Raw genomic sequence first — 17,587 nt, 5'->3', positions numbered from 1 at the left:
GCAGGCTTGAGCCTGAAGCCTGGCTCAGACCGGGTTCCAGTTGGAACCCCGAGCCCATAACCGGACAAGCTTTCATGTGGCTTCTGCCTTCCACCCTCACTCTACCTTCATACACAGAAGGTAATACCAAAACATTATTATTTGAAGTAAAAAAGAGATAAATAAATACCAATTTAGTGTCTCATTTGTACAAAGCGAAACCAGAAGACCTGGATTAATCATGGCTTCCCAATTTAGCCAAATTGTGTGATCTTAGGCACAAATTCTATTTTACCCATCTTTTTCTTCAGTATTGCCTATGAAATTGTCTTCAGATACATGAGTTCAGAGTACCAGCTGTCCAAAAGCTATTGTGTTTCATTTAATAAACAATAATGTTGCTCTATTCATGAGAATGTGGATTTCCTAAAGGATCACATCACGTGACACCTGTCAGGGTAGGAATGGTTTTGAGTTCATGTTTGTAAACTATCACTTTCAATAAATACGTCTCAGTGCAGTGCTATGACATGACATATTGATGTCAAAACTTCCACATATTAACGAAATACACTTTTTTGAATTTTGAAGAGAAGTTATCACATTTTAAGTGATGTTTGGTGTGGTTTTCATGGCAAACATTTTCAGGGCTCATCTTGTGCACAAGCTCTAAGAGCCAAGCCTGGGCTCAGCTCTGACTTGACTTGTCCAGTTAATTTGTTGGCTCACCCATATCCATATTAACCAACTGAGCTTTGCTCTCAGTACTATGCATTTCTCACAAATTAGTTTATCTTGCATTTATTTTCCATTTAAAGTGTCTGTGATTATATTTTACATACAGGTATTGCCATAGACAGGGCTACTAGGATTATGTGACATGGAGGACCTAATTATGTGACAGTACTGAATACATTATGCAACAGTAAAAAGCAAATTATGCTGCATAAAGTAACACATTTTTTCTGATGGTATTACATCATTATATTGTCATTATATTGCCATTTGTACACATCCTAACACCGTATGGGTAAACGTTTCACCTCAATAGTACCATTTTAATTCTCAATACGATATGAAGGCTACCGAACTTCATAGTGCAAACCTAGTGCTTCAAGCAGGTAAAAGGCCTTTCCATTCACCCAATCACTCCCTCCCAAGCATCTTCAGTAGGAGGAAAATGTGAGATGCACTTTACAGTGCAACTGGGCCTGTAGCATCCACAGTACACTTTGCTAAAGGCGACAATTAATTGGAATGAGACGAGAGGATGAACATGGAGGGCTGGGCCAATAAATAACATCATTTATAGAACCTAATGACAGAATATATCTTTTTTAATTAACAATTCTGTTTAAATGCCTTATGTAATGAATGCCTTCAAGGCACTATGAAAATTAAAAAAGTTATTAACATTGGTATTCAGTCATAAGTATTAATGCAACAGTTCCTTGGCGCTCACAAGACTTAGCAAAGCGTTTTCAAATGCAAATATAATACAATGAAACAGGCTTGCTCATTTATTTTTAAAGGAAACTTGCACAACCTTTCCTTTGCAGTAGTTTAATGTGTGACAAGGTACTTCTGCAGTGTATTTGTCGATGGGTGAAAGATATGCTAATGGAGCCATTCGTCCCAGTTTATCTGTCCCTACCAAGTCTTTAGTTGACACCTTGGAAGTGGGCTGAAGAGAGTGCAAGACCTGCAGGGGACACGAGAAGAAACTGAATAGAAACACTCACTCCTCCACTTGCAAAGGCCTTTGAATGGCCAATGAAGGACGAGAGTCCAGCACAGATCAGGTGAGGATCCTCTGTGTCATGGAAGCGGCAGCAGCCCGGGTTACAGCATAGGGGCGGGTGGGGCAGGAGACCTGAAGCACGTGTAGAGCAATCGGCACTGCGTGTTTGGATTCGAGGAAGGAGCTGGGCTGTATTTAAGTCAGCAGCGCATCTAAACTTCATTCGTTTTTCAGTCCCTATGCTTTTAATGCACTAAAAAACTAATGGGGTTTAAACAGGGCCTGTAGCGATGCATCTTTTTAAACTTTGGGGTCGTTTGCCCCCCTTGTCCCCCCACCTTTGTCCCCTGTCTCCTCCACCTCCAGAATCTGGGGGGGATAAATCCCCTGTGTCCCCCACACTTCCATGGGAATGCTCAGCTGCTGGTGGTATTCACTCTGGACGGTATTCCAGTCCATCTTTTTTAGGTTGTTTGTGCCCTTGCAGACAGGGACCAGCCATATCTAAATGATCCCTGGCCCTACTCCAGAGAAGAGTCCACCCCCAACAGCTAGGCCCCATCCCCGCTGAATTCGAACACAAGCACCACCACACTGACGTCACTGTTGCTAGGATGTATGTAGGGGTGGAGCTTCCGTCCTACCATAGCGCAGGTCTGAGCATATCTGGCCCACTTGAAAAGGCACACAAGGTACAAACAGTAATAGCCTGAACGCTCCTGGCCATGGTTAATGGCTCTACACTACATTCCAGGACTTAATTTTCTAGTTTGTCTATAGCATTACAGACAAAAACCAACCATATGCAAATCACTTTTGACCCCATACCAGAAGGGGCAGCACAGGTCGAACTGCTAGGCCATGTTCCTGTTGAACAGGAATGCAAAACAGCCCCAGTCAGGGTTTAGCTCTGTTGGGCATCCTCTGTGAGGTGCAGTTTGCTCTCATGGCATCAACTCAAACACTCCAATGCTTTTAAATAAACTTTGTAATAAAACACATCTACGGTGGGAGAACCCTGGGCAACCAGGACACAGACAGTGAGATCTAAAAACCTACTGCAGAAAAAAGTAGGGAACTCTGGGAGGATATGACGTCCCCTTCTCTCACCCTGAAGCCAATGGGCAGACAGGTGCCCATCATCATTCTCGCAAAGGCTTCCTGTTCTTTGTGATTGGCCAGGTAGGCCACCTGCAAGTGCACCCCTGAAACAAAAGGAGTTATCTGGGACACTGTGGTTAGGGAGAAAAGTCAGGGGTTGGCTGGCACCTCAGCCGCGTCGGCCTGTGTCCTACTGCATGTGAGATCTCCTCCAAAATGTTTTTTCTAAAATGAGCAGACCCTAGCACTGCATTTAGTGGCACATCAGGCAGGGATTACTGAATTAGTGTTGTTTTCTAATTTCAGTGTTTGCAGGCAAAGTGTGCTCTGACTTCCAGCATGTGCACCGCCACGAATTGTGGGTTTTGTGTCGAGTAAGCCAGGGAGCTAAGGCAGATGGCTTAAATATGAATTATGCTTCAAAGGGAAGCTGAGGGTGCGGTCCCAGAGAGAGATGATCTGTTCTTTAACTAATGGGGCAGGCTTTCCTGGGCTGCACTCTGCCTTTGTGGAGGTTCCCATGAGAAGGAGTGCTGCTGAGATACAAGGACAGTGTATGAGATCCACTTTACTCCACATCCCCTACGCTGCCCCACGCTAACGTGCGATGAATCCGGAGTGACAAGTGGGAATAGAACAACTTCTGACAAACAGATTGCTCTAGCACAGACAAGCAAGCAGCCTACCTCCTGGTTTACTGATTGCACCTGACAAAAGAACTCTCCACATCTCCTGGCCAGACTCAAAATTCCAGGGTAAACAGAAGATATCCACCTCCCCTTTCTTACAAGTAGCTTCCCCCTACGTACTACTGATCTATAGTGTACCCTCTGGCCACACCACCTCCCAGACTCTACTAACCCAACACTTATTTGTAATAAAGTGCTCCAACGTAGCATTCAGTGAGGAGCTGTAAGGGCACTGACTTTAGAACACTACTTTCTTATAAAAAGTTATTACATTGAAGCCAAACAGTGATGGGGCATTTAAATGAAGCCTGAAGTAGCAGAGGGGCTCAGCAAGGTGTAGCATGCATGGCCCAGACAGCCTTCCTTACACTTGTTTCAGGAAGGTATAGACTGACGGGCATATTTATGATGCCCCAGCACCACCTTGCGCCACATTAAAGTCATTATTTTTTACGTTAATGTGGCCCAACAAGGCTGAAATCCCTGCACCGTATTTACAGAGTGGCACAGTGCATGCATTGGCCCATTCTGTAACCCTTTGCGGTACATTATGCTTGCGCCAGGCATAATATATGCAAAGGGGGCATTCCCCCGTTAAGGGAGCTGGAAAAATGGCATATGGCGTAATTCCTTGCACAATTTTTTACAGCACTTTTAATGCCTGCTCAAGAGCAGGCATTTAAAGGGGGCTTCCATTCTTTAGAATGGGGCCGTATGTACTCTGCGGGAGTAGCACCAATATTTTGGTGCTACTCCTCCAGAGCACAACAACAGGGTCATGAGAAATGACGCTATGTCCCCCTACCCTGTGCCATGGTGCACAGTATTTTAAATACGGCGCACACATGGTGGCAGTAGGGCGGTGCTAAGTGGAGCAGGGAAAGTGTACACTCGGTGCAGCGCCACTTTCCATAAATCTGCCCCAGAGTGTTTGGTAGTAAAAGGAAGGCCTTGTGATGGGCCATTAGTGGTGCAGAAAGGCAAACAATCGAGCTGAACTTAGGAGAGGAAGAAGGGCTTCCTGCCAGGGACCTCTTCGGGATTTTGGGAGTCCTGGGCCAAAAGTATTTTGGGGGCCCATGTTCGAAACAGCTTTGAATTTATGATGCAATTTCAGCTCTTTTGTGCCCTTTTTGGCTAGGTCACTGAAAATGCACATGCACACTCGTCCAACTTCTACATATTTACATCTAATATCAGGGGTAGTGATGCGGGTTTTCAATATTGTAACACAATAGCAGTTCACTAATGTTGCAATAAATAACCTCTGTGACACTGTAGGAGGCTGGACTGGCTTGTAGTGAGCACCAAGGGGTACTTACACCTTGCACCAGGCCCAGGTATCCCTTATTAGTGTATAGGGTGTCTAGCAGCTTAGGCTGATAGATAATGGTAGCTTAGCAGAGCAGCTTAGGCTGAACTAGGAGACGAGTGAAGCTCCTACAGTACCACTAGTGTCATATGCACAATATCATAAGAAAACACAATACACAGATATACTAAAAATAAAGGTACTTTATTTTTATGACAATATGCCAAAGTATCTCAGTGAGTACCCTCAGTATGAGGATAGCAAATATACACAAGATATATGTACACAATACCAAAAATATGCAGTATAGTATTAGAAAACAGTGCAAACAATGTATAGTTACAATAGGATGCAATGGGGACACATAGGGATAGGGGCAACACAAACCATATACTCCAAAAGTGGAATGCGAACCACGAATGGACCCCAAACCTATGTGACCTTGTAGAGGGTCGCTGGGACTGTAAGAAAACAGTGAGGGTTAGAAAAATAGCCCACCCCAAGACCTTGAAAAGTGAGTGCAAAGTGCACTAAAGTTCCCCAAAGAGCATAGAAGTCGTGATAGGGGAATTCTGCAGGAAAGACCAAAACCAGCAATGCAACAACAATGGATTTCCAGACGAGGGTACCTGTGGAACAAGGGGACCAAGTCCAAAAGTCACGACCAAGTCGAGAGTGGGCAGATGCCCAGGAAATGCCAGCTGTGGGTGCAAAGAAGCTGCTACTAGGCAGTAGAAGCTGAGGATTCTGCAGGAACAACAAGGGCTAGAAACTTCCTCTTTGGAGGATGGATGTCCCACGCCGTGGAGAGTCGTGCAGAAGTGTTTTCCTGAAGAAAGACCGCAAACAAGCCTTGCTAGCTGCAAGTCGTGCGGTTAGGGTTTTTGGATGCTGCTGTGGCCCAGGAGGGACCAGGATGTCGCCAATTGCGTCAGGGGACAGAGGGGGCGCCCAGCAGGACAAGGAGCCCTCTCAGAAGCAGGCAGCACCTGCAGAAGTGCCGGAACAGGCACTACGAAGAGGAGTGAAACGGTGCTCACCCGAAGTTGCACAAAGGAGTCCCACGCCGCCGGAGGACAACTCAGGAGGTCGTGCAATGCAGGTTAGAGTGCCGTGGACCCAGGCTTGGCTGTGCACAAAGGATTTCCGCCGGAAGTGCACAGAGGCCGGAGTAGCTGCAAAAGACGCGGTTCCCAGCAATGCAGTCTGGCGTGGGGAGGCAAGGACTTACCTCCACCAAACTTGGACTGAAGAGTCACTGGACTGTGGGAGTCACTTGGACAGAGTTGCTGGATTCAAGGGACCTCGCTCGTCGTGCTGAGAGGAGACCCAGGGGACCGGTGATGCAGTTCTTTGGTGCCTGCGGTTGCAGGGGGACGATTCCGTTGACCCACAGGAGATTTCTTCGGAGCTTCTAGTGCAGAGAGGAGGAAGACTACCCCCACAGCATGCACCACCAGGAAAGCAGTCGAGAAGGCGGCAGGATCAGCGTTACAGAGTTGCAGTAGTCGTCTTCGCTACTTTGTTGCAGTTTTGCAGGCTTCCAGCGCGGTCAGCAGTCGATTCCTTGGCAGAAGGTGAAGAGAGAGATGCAGAGGAACTCTGATGAGCTCTTGCATACGTTATCTAAAGAAATCCCCAAAGCAGAGACCCTAAATAGCCAGAAAAGAGGGTTTGGCTACTTAGGAGGGAAGATAGGCTAGCAACACCTGAAGGAGCCTATCAGAAGGAGTCTCTGACGTCACCTGCTGGCCCTGGCCACTCAGAGCAGTCCAGTGTGCCAGCAGCACCTCTGTTTCCAAGATGGCAGAGGTCTGGTGCACACTGGAGGAGCTCTGGGCACCTCCCAGGGGAGGTGCAGGTCAGGGGAGTGGTCACTCCCCTTTCCTTTGTCCAGTTTCGCGCCAGAGCAGGGCTGAGGGGTCCCTGAACCGGTGTAGACTGGCTTATGCAGAATGGGCACCATCTGTGCCCATGAAAGCATTTCCAGAGGCTGGGGGAGGCTACTCCTCCCCTGCCTGAACACCTTTTTCCAAAGGGAGAGGGTGTAACACCCTCTCTCTGAGGAAGTCCTTTGTTCTGCCTTCCTGGGCCAAGCCTGGCTGGACCCCAGGAGGGCAGAAACCTGTCTGAGGGGTTGGCAGCAGCAGCAGCTGCAGTGAAACCCCTGAAAAGGCAGTTTGGCAGTACCTGGGTCTGTGCTACAGACCCGTGGGAACATGGGATTGTACCAACAATGCCAGGATGGCATAGAGGGGGCAATTCCATGATCTTAGACATGTTACATGGCCATATTCGGAGTTACCATTGTGAAGCTACACATAGGTAGTGACCTATATGTAGTGCACGCGTGTAATGGTGTCCCCGCACTCACAAAGTCCGGGGAATTGGCCCTGAACAATGTGGGGGCACCTTGGCTAGTGCCAGGGTGCCCACACACTAAGTAACTTAGCACCCAACCTTTACCAGGTAAAGGTTAGACATATAGGTGACTTATAAGTTACTTAAGTGCAGTGTAAAATGGCTGTGAAATAACGTGGACGTTATTTCACTCAGGCTGCAGTGGCAGGCATGTGTAAGAATTGTCAGAGCTCCCTATGGGTGGCAAAAGAAATGCTGCAGCCCATAGGGATCTCCTGGAACCCCAATACCCTGGGTACCTCAGTACCATATACTAGGGAATTATAAGGGTGTTCCAGTATGCCAATGTAAATTGGTAAAATTGGTCACTAGCCTGTTAGTGACAATTTGAAAGAAATGAGAGAGCATAACCACTGAGGTTCTGATTAGCAGAGCCTCAGTGAGACAGTTAGTCATAACACAGGTAACACATACAGGGCACACTTATGAGCACTGGGGCCCTGGCTGGCAGGGTCCCAGTGACACATACAACTAAAACAACATATATACAGTATAATATGGGGGTAACATGCCAGGCAAGATGGTACTTTCCTACAGAAACCCTCCCATTTCTAATATGTGAGGTCCTTTTTGATCTAAAATAACTTTTTTAAGGATGTTGCATGAAACAAATAGAACAGTTCTCTGCAAAGTGACTGTAATAGACTCACAAATCACCTACATTAAAATCACCTACATTAAAATAAAAGAAAAACTAATTATCAGGGCAAGGCTCTACAGAACAGAGCTGACCCTATCAGGGTACCCCTGGAATGCTGGCGCCCTGGGCCAGGGCCCACTGCACCCATGCCTTAAAACGTCTTTGCTTCCTGCACAACTTTTCTTCATGTTGTGCTAGAGCCACGAAAGATACATTACCCTGTGCGGGCACAATATAAGTTGCTTGTAGAAGGATGGCAGAGAGGGATAATCTCGCAGACGAGGACGCAGGGGGTTCTGGACACACACAGGGGAACAGTGCTTAATTTGTAAATAACAACGTGCCGGTGTCCAAATCCTTCCTCATAAACACGCAGCGGATGCAATTAAATGTGCGAACACGGAATAATGAGGCAGAGGAATCCTGAAGCCATCACTGGCCTCTTTAATCCACTTACAGCCACTCCCTGCCCCTTCAGCTCTCTCTTGCAACTTTCTGCTTTCTCCCATTGTGATGCTTTTACTTTTTTCTCTTCCTCCGTCTTTCCCATATGTGTCTTTTGCTCACAGTAAATGCTTGAGACAGAAAAATAAGCGCCGGCCCTCCAAATAAAAGTGCTGGTGCTCCGCACCGGAAACAACAAGCACAAATTAAGCACTGCAGGGGAAGAGCCCTCTGACTGGTGATGCTGTAAGTGAACCTGTGTCAGGACTTGGATTTAGAGTGAGCGGCTTATAGCATTAGGAAGCAATAATCAGGGAATGCTTACTACTATAGAAAGGGCATTGTATGCAGTCAAGCTCATGACTGTCAGTGTATTTGTAACGCTGCAACTGAGCTACACAGCAAGGAAATGCTGAACAAGCCCAAAAACCAGGTAAAGTCTGTGGGAAACTGAAGTGCTTTGGGAGGGTCTGTGCCCCTGCCTCGACTTAACACAGTCTCTCCAGCCCACCAGATTATGAATGTACTCAACAAAACAGGGATTGAGAACACCAATATGGCTGGTATCACACATCAAGAGAGAGACACAAATGTGTCTGTGCAGTATCTCTGTGCAGCCTGCCTCTTCCTGAGCCTCATGGCTGTGCCATATATTCTGCTACATAAGTACCTGTGATGAAACCGGGGTTTGTGAGCATCTCAGTAAATGCAACAAACACTGCAGTAATTCTAATCCCCTGCAGGAGACCAGCACCCACTCAATCACTGTGCTGTGCAATTACTGTAGCAATACAACAGTTATTCAAGCGCTGCTGACAGCAAGGTAAGTGCAGCCTCCACTCTGCAGCAAATGCGCGCTGCATGTCGAACAGGCCCCCAAAACACACCGGAAGTATAATCAGGCAGAGGATTCCTCCGGAATAAGGAATTATTCATTCCCAGAGCAAGATGTAAAACCAAATTAGTTTATAATGATCCAGTCTGTGGATTGTCAGGCTGAGCAAGCAGAAGACGATGACTTCCTCATTTGCATGACCAGGCCCACTTCTGAATGAGACTCCTTAAAGTAAGCAAAACAGTTCACAACAGCTGGGGCTGATCAAACATCTAGGCCTTCAGTTTGGAAAGGTTGGAAAACTTCCTTTAAAATCACAATTTAGTAATTCTGTTGCTACAGATGGTGTTGGTTATATTATTGAAAAGTTGTTTCCACTTCAAATCTAGCACCAGGTATAAAAATAGGACCTTCACACCCTCTCTTTAGTACATGCCTGGACCAGTGGACCCTACAAAAGGATTGCCCTGCCACCAGAGGACTGGCTGCTGTTTGAGGACTGCCCTGCTGCTTGAGGTCCACACTGATCTCTGAGTAGGAAGACTGAACCTGCTCTCTTCATCCAGACTGAGTACCTCCAACAGTCAGATGGCAGACCTCCTGTTCTGTCGTACAGAGAGACAACAAGCTCCAGAGCCCTCCCTGCAACTTCCCAGCTGATCTTCTCCACTGGACCTACAACTGGACCTGTTTGAGCTCTGCTGGAGTGAGTCCCTGGTCCCAAAGAGGTTCCTCCATCAGTCCTGGATCCTTGGTAGGCATCAGAGAGCCCTCCTCCTGGCCTAAATGATGGTTCCACCAAATCTGGCACAAAAGCAACATGAAGACTTGCAAAGGCTTGCTGCACAGCTGCAAGCTTAATCAGAACAGATGACGGGCGATGCAAGGCTGCACTTCATAGCTAACAGCTGCATCGGAACCGACGCAGGGTGACTCAATGCCTCACCGTACAGCGTCATAGGAACAAACGCCAGACTATGCAAAGCCTTGCAAAGCAACACTGTGCAAACCACACACAAAGGACATAATGTACAGTCCTCAGTGAGACAATCTTGGTCCAGTGCCTGGCCTGCGCTCCATTGTAGAGGTCCTGAACCTGGGACTTTCTCCCAGTCCAGTGCAACCAGCTACCCTGAGTTGGCATTTTGCACCTTTTAGTGCTACTTGTACCTAAATCTTTTAGAATTGTATATCTCTAGTTCTACTGATTGGATTTTTGTCATTTTGGTCTCACATTACTTATTAAATCATAATCTATGTTTCTAAGTTGGTTTTGGATTTTTCTTGTGTTGTGTTCTCACTTTATGACTGTTTGAGTGTTGCATAAATACTTTACACTTTGCCTCTAAGTTAAGCTTGTTTGCTTTTGTGCAAGCCACCACATATTAATTTTGTGACTTTTGTGGTTCCTCCTGACAAGTATTGTGGTTGTGGCTTGAGAAGGTTTACACCACTCTCAACCAATAACCCAATTTCTCACAGGTATTAATTGGACTCTAGTTGGATGTGGCTACACCAAGGTTTGGGAGATATTAGTACTATAATGGAACGATTACTGGCCGGTAATCTTCATTAGAGCGATTCGTAGTCCTCCTCGTCCCAGTTTTTATGTTGTGAGGCGGAGCCACCTGACAACGCAAAGATTGGGAAAAGGGGGGCTAGATGAGGGGGTAATTCCTACTGCTGTTTTCTTCTTTTGATGTTTTTCTTGCTTCAGTAATATCTCAATGACAACTCCCACTCAGTGACTTTCCTTGCTCGGCACTCTTTTGCACAGACAATTATTTTCTCAAAACATGTGCCATCTTTACCAGTCTTTATATGAAGTTCTGGATTCCTGAAAAATAAATGATCCTACTAATATATAAATAGAAAACATACACCATGACATTTGCAAGTGGCAGAGTGAATTATGATTGGAGTTTTTACAAAACCACAAAGTAGTGAAAGTAACATGTCACATTAAATGTCACAAGACAATGAGGTTTGCAGGTATGGAGGTAAGGGTTTTCTTGGGTCGATCTGAGGCATGTTTTTCTTTGATAAGACTTTTTGTTAATGACTGGGATGAGGAAGGGGGAACATCAACATTTATTGTAAATCCACCTTCATCCTGATTCTGCTCATCCTCAACGCAGCCCTCGTGCCCCACCTAACCCCGGGGGATGAGGATTACCACTGATTTAAGAAGTCACTGCCTTTTGTGCTAAAACATTGTGTTGCTTTTCCATGCATTGCTAACCCCTTATTGATTCAAATGGTTGTTTTGTTGTTTTTATTGACTTTCCTCTTCCAATATTTGAAAGTTTTTATCGAAAACCTTGGCACTGTGAACCCAAGCAGAAACTACTGTGCTTGGTTAAATGCTCTTCATATACAACTCCATTGCAACTGACAACCCACTGTTTACGGTGAACCCAAATCCATCAACCGCCTGCCAACCCTCCAGCCGCCTTTTAGTCTCTGTGACTGGTACCTCCTCCTCTGACAAAGCAACAGTGGAGGCTGTTTCTCCTTTGCGCACGCCTTGTCGGTGGACGCTTCTCTCAATTAATCCATCCCTCTGCATTATGCACTAACTTGAGGACACCTTTGATTATTCCTAACCGCATCCTTGTTCATGTCTTGCATCTGTTGAGCCTCAGCGCGCGGAAGTCTGCATGAATCTGTGCTGGTGGAGCCTTGATCTGCGTTTAGTTGGCCTTGTAATGCTCTTATCACTGAAAGAGCCGCAGACGTTTGAAGATTAGACTCCATTAAACCACAGCATGAAAAATTTAGAACACACCGCAGGCAGCCTAACTATAGCACAAAACAGAACTGTGCAGTTAAGGTGAAGTGTTGCTCAGCGTTGGATCCTCGGGGATGAAAAAAAGTGAAATGAGTGAGTAAAATGGGGCCTGGGAGTGAGAGCGGGAGGGAAATGGGCAGTGTTGCCAGATTTTTAGAGCATTCTTTAGCCCAAAGTGAACGAAAAAGTAGCCCAAAGTAGCCCAATTTCGCTACTTTAACGAAGATGGGGCAGTGGCAGGCAGTAGATACAGAAGTAGATGGATATTTGTGGCTGGACAGTCTTACAGAAGTGGTAAGCGCAGAATTTCTGATCTTGCGAACTGTATACCTTCTCTCATTCTTGCAGGGTGCACCCCCGCACAAACCAATTTTTCCTGCATAACTGGAAAAAATATAGCCCAATTGTGCGTGATCTAGCCCAATCTGGCAACACTGGAAATGGGCGGGGCTGAAGATTGTTTTTCCAAAGTGGTAAAAAAACATGTGAATCCTAAACAGGTCGGTATCGATGGCAAAAAAACAAACAGTGTGACAATTAAACATAATTTAGGAAGGCCAAAAAAAGTAAAAAGGGTTAAATAGAGCATGAAACGTAAAAAAAAAATCAAAACATAGACAAAGGTTAGAAATATTAGCGGGGGCTGAACGAGCAAAGCTAACGAGTAGAGAGCACCCAGACAGGCATGAGATCTGAATATTTTTTGATAATCAATTCTTACTGGTTTTATGCAGCCACATAACACATAGCAACACGTTCCAGCATCCTGCAATTGCAGGGTTAAAACATACCCAACATATTTCACCCTACTCAGACGATTAAGGGCCTGATTACCACCTTGGCGGATCGGATACTCCGTCACAAACGTGACAGATATTCCATCCCCCGTATTACAAGTTCCATTATATCCTAAGGAACTTGTAAAATGGCGGGCGGGATATCCGTCATGTTTTTGATGGAGTGTCCCATCCGCCAAGATCATAATCAGGCCCTAAGTGTTCAAATAACTTAGACCCAGGCCTAGTATCCCCACAATTTGCTCCAAATTCCAACATGCATTTCTGGTGACATCTCCTGGTTCTGTATGTGTGCTCCTTCTGTTGAGCACACCAGTCCATCAACCCCAACCACCATTCATGGATCGTGGGATGTCAGAGACCTCCACCAGTCTGCTATATCTCTCTTTGCTATCAGAATGGCTATACCCACCAAGATTATCTCCCTTCGGTCACCATTAATGTCCTCCAGCATTCCCAGTAGGGCAATTTGAAGTGACAGATGATTGGCAGCTGTAGTATCTGGGAAAGGGCGTCTCTGATCTTATTCCTGTAATCCTTAATTTTGGGACATAGCCAAACCATGTGGTAGAAATCGGTATTGAGGTGGGGACAAGAGATGCCTTCGGAATGTGTGTTTCGTCCAGCTTTCCACAGGCAGCAAGGGGTGAGGTAGATGGCATGTAGGTAGTTTAGTTGAACCATAGGGATACAAGCCAATAATGCCAGTTACCCGGGGGCTGTCAGAGCATCACGCTACTCCGCAACCTCCAAGTGTCCCACCCATCCCTCCTACATCTGTCTGAGGGGCACCAAGCAAACAGGCGCATGGGCCATGAGTGTGCGATATATCTGGGAGATGCCGCCCTTTCCCAGATCCCAAATAAACAGCCTGGCTTCAAGGGGGTTACTTTCAGGTAGGTGTGCTGGTGGGATGTTCTGACTGGATGAGGCTTATCTGAGTTGTAAGTATTTATGGAATCGAGTCCAGGACAAATGGAAGTGGTCCTGGAGATCCTGGAAGAAGCACAGCAGGTGTTGGTGCCAGACATCTCCTAGGGTTTTTATGCCTATTGTTCCCAGTTAATAAAGCCCCCCACGTGTCATATGGTAGAGAAGTCAGCCTTTGCGATAACAAGATCCGCTTACGGTGCCATCCCAGAGAATCCAACATCTGTCTCCAAAGCAGGAAGACCACTCTGGTAACCTCAGGGAGGTCCTGGAAGGTGAGGTCACCATAAAACAGTCCCATTATTTTATCGATGTTCATGAGAGGGAGTTCCGCCTGGTATACTCTACCGGTCTATCCCCCTCACAGCCAGTCATTTATAACCAGGAGCTGCATGGATATGAATATTCAAGAACAGCCATAACACACGTAGAGCTGCCAACTTCCTGTGCAATGTTTGTTTCTCACGCAAATTCTAGGGTGGTAGCGTTGGCAAAAACACATCAACTGAAATGTAGTCCTGAGGAATTACCAGTGGTTGAGACTGAGTCAAGCATTTCATCCATCTCTTTATCCCTCTTCTATTTTTGTAAGTTGGAGGCGCTATATGTGACAAGTACAACATACTTGGGTTCTGTGGCTGACTGTGCTTTTAGACTAAGGGCCAGATTTACAAGGCCTTAGTGCCTCCTTGCCCCTTCTTACACCGCATTAGCGTCCTTTTTTTTACACTAATGTGGCTCAACGAGGCAGAAATTGCCGCTCCATATTTACAAAGTGGCGCAATGCACTTTGCGACCCCTTGCGCCACATTATGCTTGCGTGAGGCTTTGACGCAAAGGGGGACGTTCCGGCATTAGGAGGCCTGCAAAAATGGCGCAATGAAATCTGCAAGATTTCATTGCGCCATTTTTTGAGTCCTTTTTAATGCCTGCTCAAAGCAGGCATTAAAAAGACGCACCCATTGAAGTCAATGGGCCTCCTTGCACTTTGCTGCACTAGCGTCAACATCTTTTGACGCTAGTGCAGCAAAGCGCCACTATAGCGTCAAAAATGTTGACGCTATTGGCCTAATTTGTGCCATGGTGTGCTGTATTGTAAATACGGCTCACTCATGGTGTCGTTAGGTGGCGGTGGTGGGCGCCACAAGAAATCAGGCGCATCAGTACTGATGTGCCAGATTCTTGCAAATCTGGGCCTAAGTTTGAAACCAGTCTGGGGTTGCTTGTGCTTCAGTCTGAAGGAGACCTCGGCCTGCAGTTCAGGATGGACTTTTCCTACTGGAGCAAGACCAAGCCTTATTTGCACATGGCTGGTCTATGTCTTGAATGAGTAGTTGGCCCAAAAAACTTGAATGGAATGTAACCTTGTCTCCTCCAACTCTATGTTACATGGACTCGGATATTTGCTCCTATAATGGTGCATGCGTAAAACGCTTCACACGCATGTGTGTCTTTGCACTCTGCACAACATTACTAACGTTTTCTCTCTTGTCATGAAAATTGATATGTCCCCATAATGAAGGACCATAATGGGTCCAAAATGCATAAGGATATGTTGAAGGACAAAGAATGATTTACAATTCTATATATAATACACACATTTAAAAACAGTAGAGACTAGGTGAAGTGTTTGCATTGTAGAAAATATCATTGATTGCAGTTTATGAAAAATGTTACGCAACAAACAGAAGATAGATTTTAATGCCATGTTTTCTTGATATGTTTGTTCAAGGAGTTCTATAATCTGGAGCGCTACTGTCTCCATTGGTTTGTGCATGAGAGGCCTTCCTCCATGCTGAAGGCAGTTTTTCTTGTGCTTACTGTGCCACAGGGCTCAGCACTTCCCCGATCAGGTCTAATGAGGGCGAAACCAGCCTGGGGTTGCCTGTATTTCTGTCTCCCTTGCCAGGTCAGCCTGGATTGTGCCTAATGCAGCACAATCATTGCTGGTCCCTTCGACCAAGACGGTGCATGACCTGTGAGATCTTCTAGGGCAGTGGTTCCCAACCTGTGGTCCGGGGACCCCTGGGGGTCCGCGAAGCCTCCTCAGGGGGTCTGTGACTGCTTAGAAAATTAAATAATATTAATAGATTAGGTCCCCAGCTTTCAGTAATGACTTAATGTGGGGGCCCCGGATTCCAATAATGATTCAGTGGGGGTACCCAGGTTCCAGTAATGATAAAGTGGGGGTCCACAGAAGTCAAAAGGTTGGGAACCACTGTTCTAAGGCCCTGATTACAGGTTTAGGTGTTAAATGATGATACCACTGGGTACGTTATTTATCGGGTGCAATTAATAACACCTATTAGAGGTCGATGGGGAATGATAAGCAGATTCTGGTGTAACGCACCAAAATCCGCAGGAGCCGTATGAGTATAAATACCGTATGGGTTTTTGCCCCGGTAAATTTCAGCAGGTTTGACCTGTGGAAATTTGATGACAATTGAGTTATTTAATGCATTCGATAATCATTTATGCAGGGGTCGGAATATACTAAGTAACTTGTAATCAGGTACTAGTTAGAATCAATCAAGGTAATACATATATTAAAGTAGGCCGGGTCCATTCTTACCTTCATGGCTCAGTTCCTCTTGTTTGGTTTTGAGGTCACGGGTCAGTGCTAGAAGATAACAAAAGAAATAAAATAGAAGTTCAATTGTCTGAGTGAATTTCAGATAGTCATTAAGAAACATCAATTTCTACTGAAGGTTTCATTCTGAGTAGTTGTGGGAAGTGGGTGGTAACTACTGCACTTGGAAATTACTGATACCTCAGGATGCAATATACACTGAATGCAGTATTCACTCCCAATTTGGACTTTTCAGCTACGAAATGAATCACAGCATGTGGGATAATGTTTTATGCACAATTTAGGTATTCTTTCTCTCTTTTTGAGCAATTTTACAAAAGCACATTTCACAAGGTTTTTCCTGACAAGATGTGTGTTCGAAAACATTGGGTGCACGGTTTTCCATACAACGCTGGAACTATGGAAGAGATCTCTGCACAGAAAAGATTGAAAAGCTGTACCTCTCAGGCCATAGGTTTGTGAATTGCATTTTGTAGTGTGTGATTATTGCTAGTGCACTACAACTTTGCATACTACAAGATACTCATCTACTTACCTTGATGGGGGAAGTCAAAGTATATAGAAATTAGTCTAAGAATAGAAAACCTACAGTTACCTACATACACTGCCACTAAGGATATGGTGGTAGTTGATGTTCTACAGAAGATATTCTTATACGTCAATATTAGAAACTCAGTATTGCGGCAGAGCACCTGTAATATCGTTGAAGCATAGAAAGGGTCAGTGAGGAATGATTAAATGAAACTCAACCAGATACAAAGAAATTAACAACAAGTCAGCTTCCCTGCCTTTGATGTTCTGGCTGGAACAATGAGAAGAGTCATTCTCTGCTCTTGATGCTCTTGATGATCAGTCTGGAGAAGTGATTCTCTGGTGCTTGGGCTCTGGCTGGAACAATGAGAAGGGTCATTCTCTGCTTTTGATGCTCTGTCTGGAAGTCATTCTCTGGTGCTAGGGCTCAGGCTGGAGGAATGGGAAGAGTCATTATCCGGTTCTGAGGCTCAACCTGGAGTAATAAGAAGAATCATTCTCTGGTTCTTGTACCCAACCGAGAGGAATAAGAAGAGTCATTCTCTTCTCATGAGAATCAGTCTGGAAGATGTAATTATCTGGTTCTGAGGCTCAACCTGGACTAATGAGGAGAGTCATTCTCTGCTTTTGATGATCATTCGGGAGAGGTTATTCTCTGGTTCTGAGGCTCAACCTGGAGTTATAAGAAGAATCATTCTCTGGTTCCTGGGCTCAGTCTGTAGTAATGAGAAGAGTCATTCTGTCTGGAAGAAGTCATTCTCTGGTGTTTGGCTCAGTCTGGAGTCG

General features: G+C 45.6%; 1 protein-coding gene across 1 annotated transcript in view; it reads right to left on the bottom strand.

Annotated features, from left to right (window-relative positions):
- The window catches only part of CCDC92B (coiled-coil domain containing 92B), a 171,142-nt gene that overhangs the window by 34,784 nt on the left and 118,771 nt on the right, over positions 1 to 17,587 (bottom strand). The window contains exon 3 of the mRNA XM_069227012.1: positions 16,253 to 16,300. Coding sequence (XP_069083113.1) covers positions 16,253 to 16,300 — 48 coding nt within the window. The remainder of the gene's footprint in view (positions 1 to 16,252; positions 16,301 to 17,587) is intronic.

This window comes from Pleurodeles waltl, chromosome 3_2 (genome assembly GCF_031143425.1).
Source record: "Pleurodeles waltl isolate 20211129_DDA chromosome 3_2, aPleWal1.hap1.20221129, whole genome shotgun sequence".
Lineage (NCBI taxonomy): Eukaryota > Metazoa > Chordata > Amphibia > Caudata > Salamandridae > Pleurodeles > Pleurodeles waltl.
The sequence above is the reverse complement of the archived record's forward strand: the minus strand, read 5'-3'. Positions and strand labels throughout refer to the sequence as shown.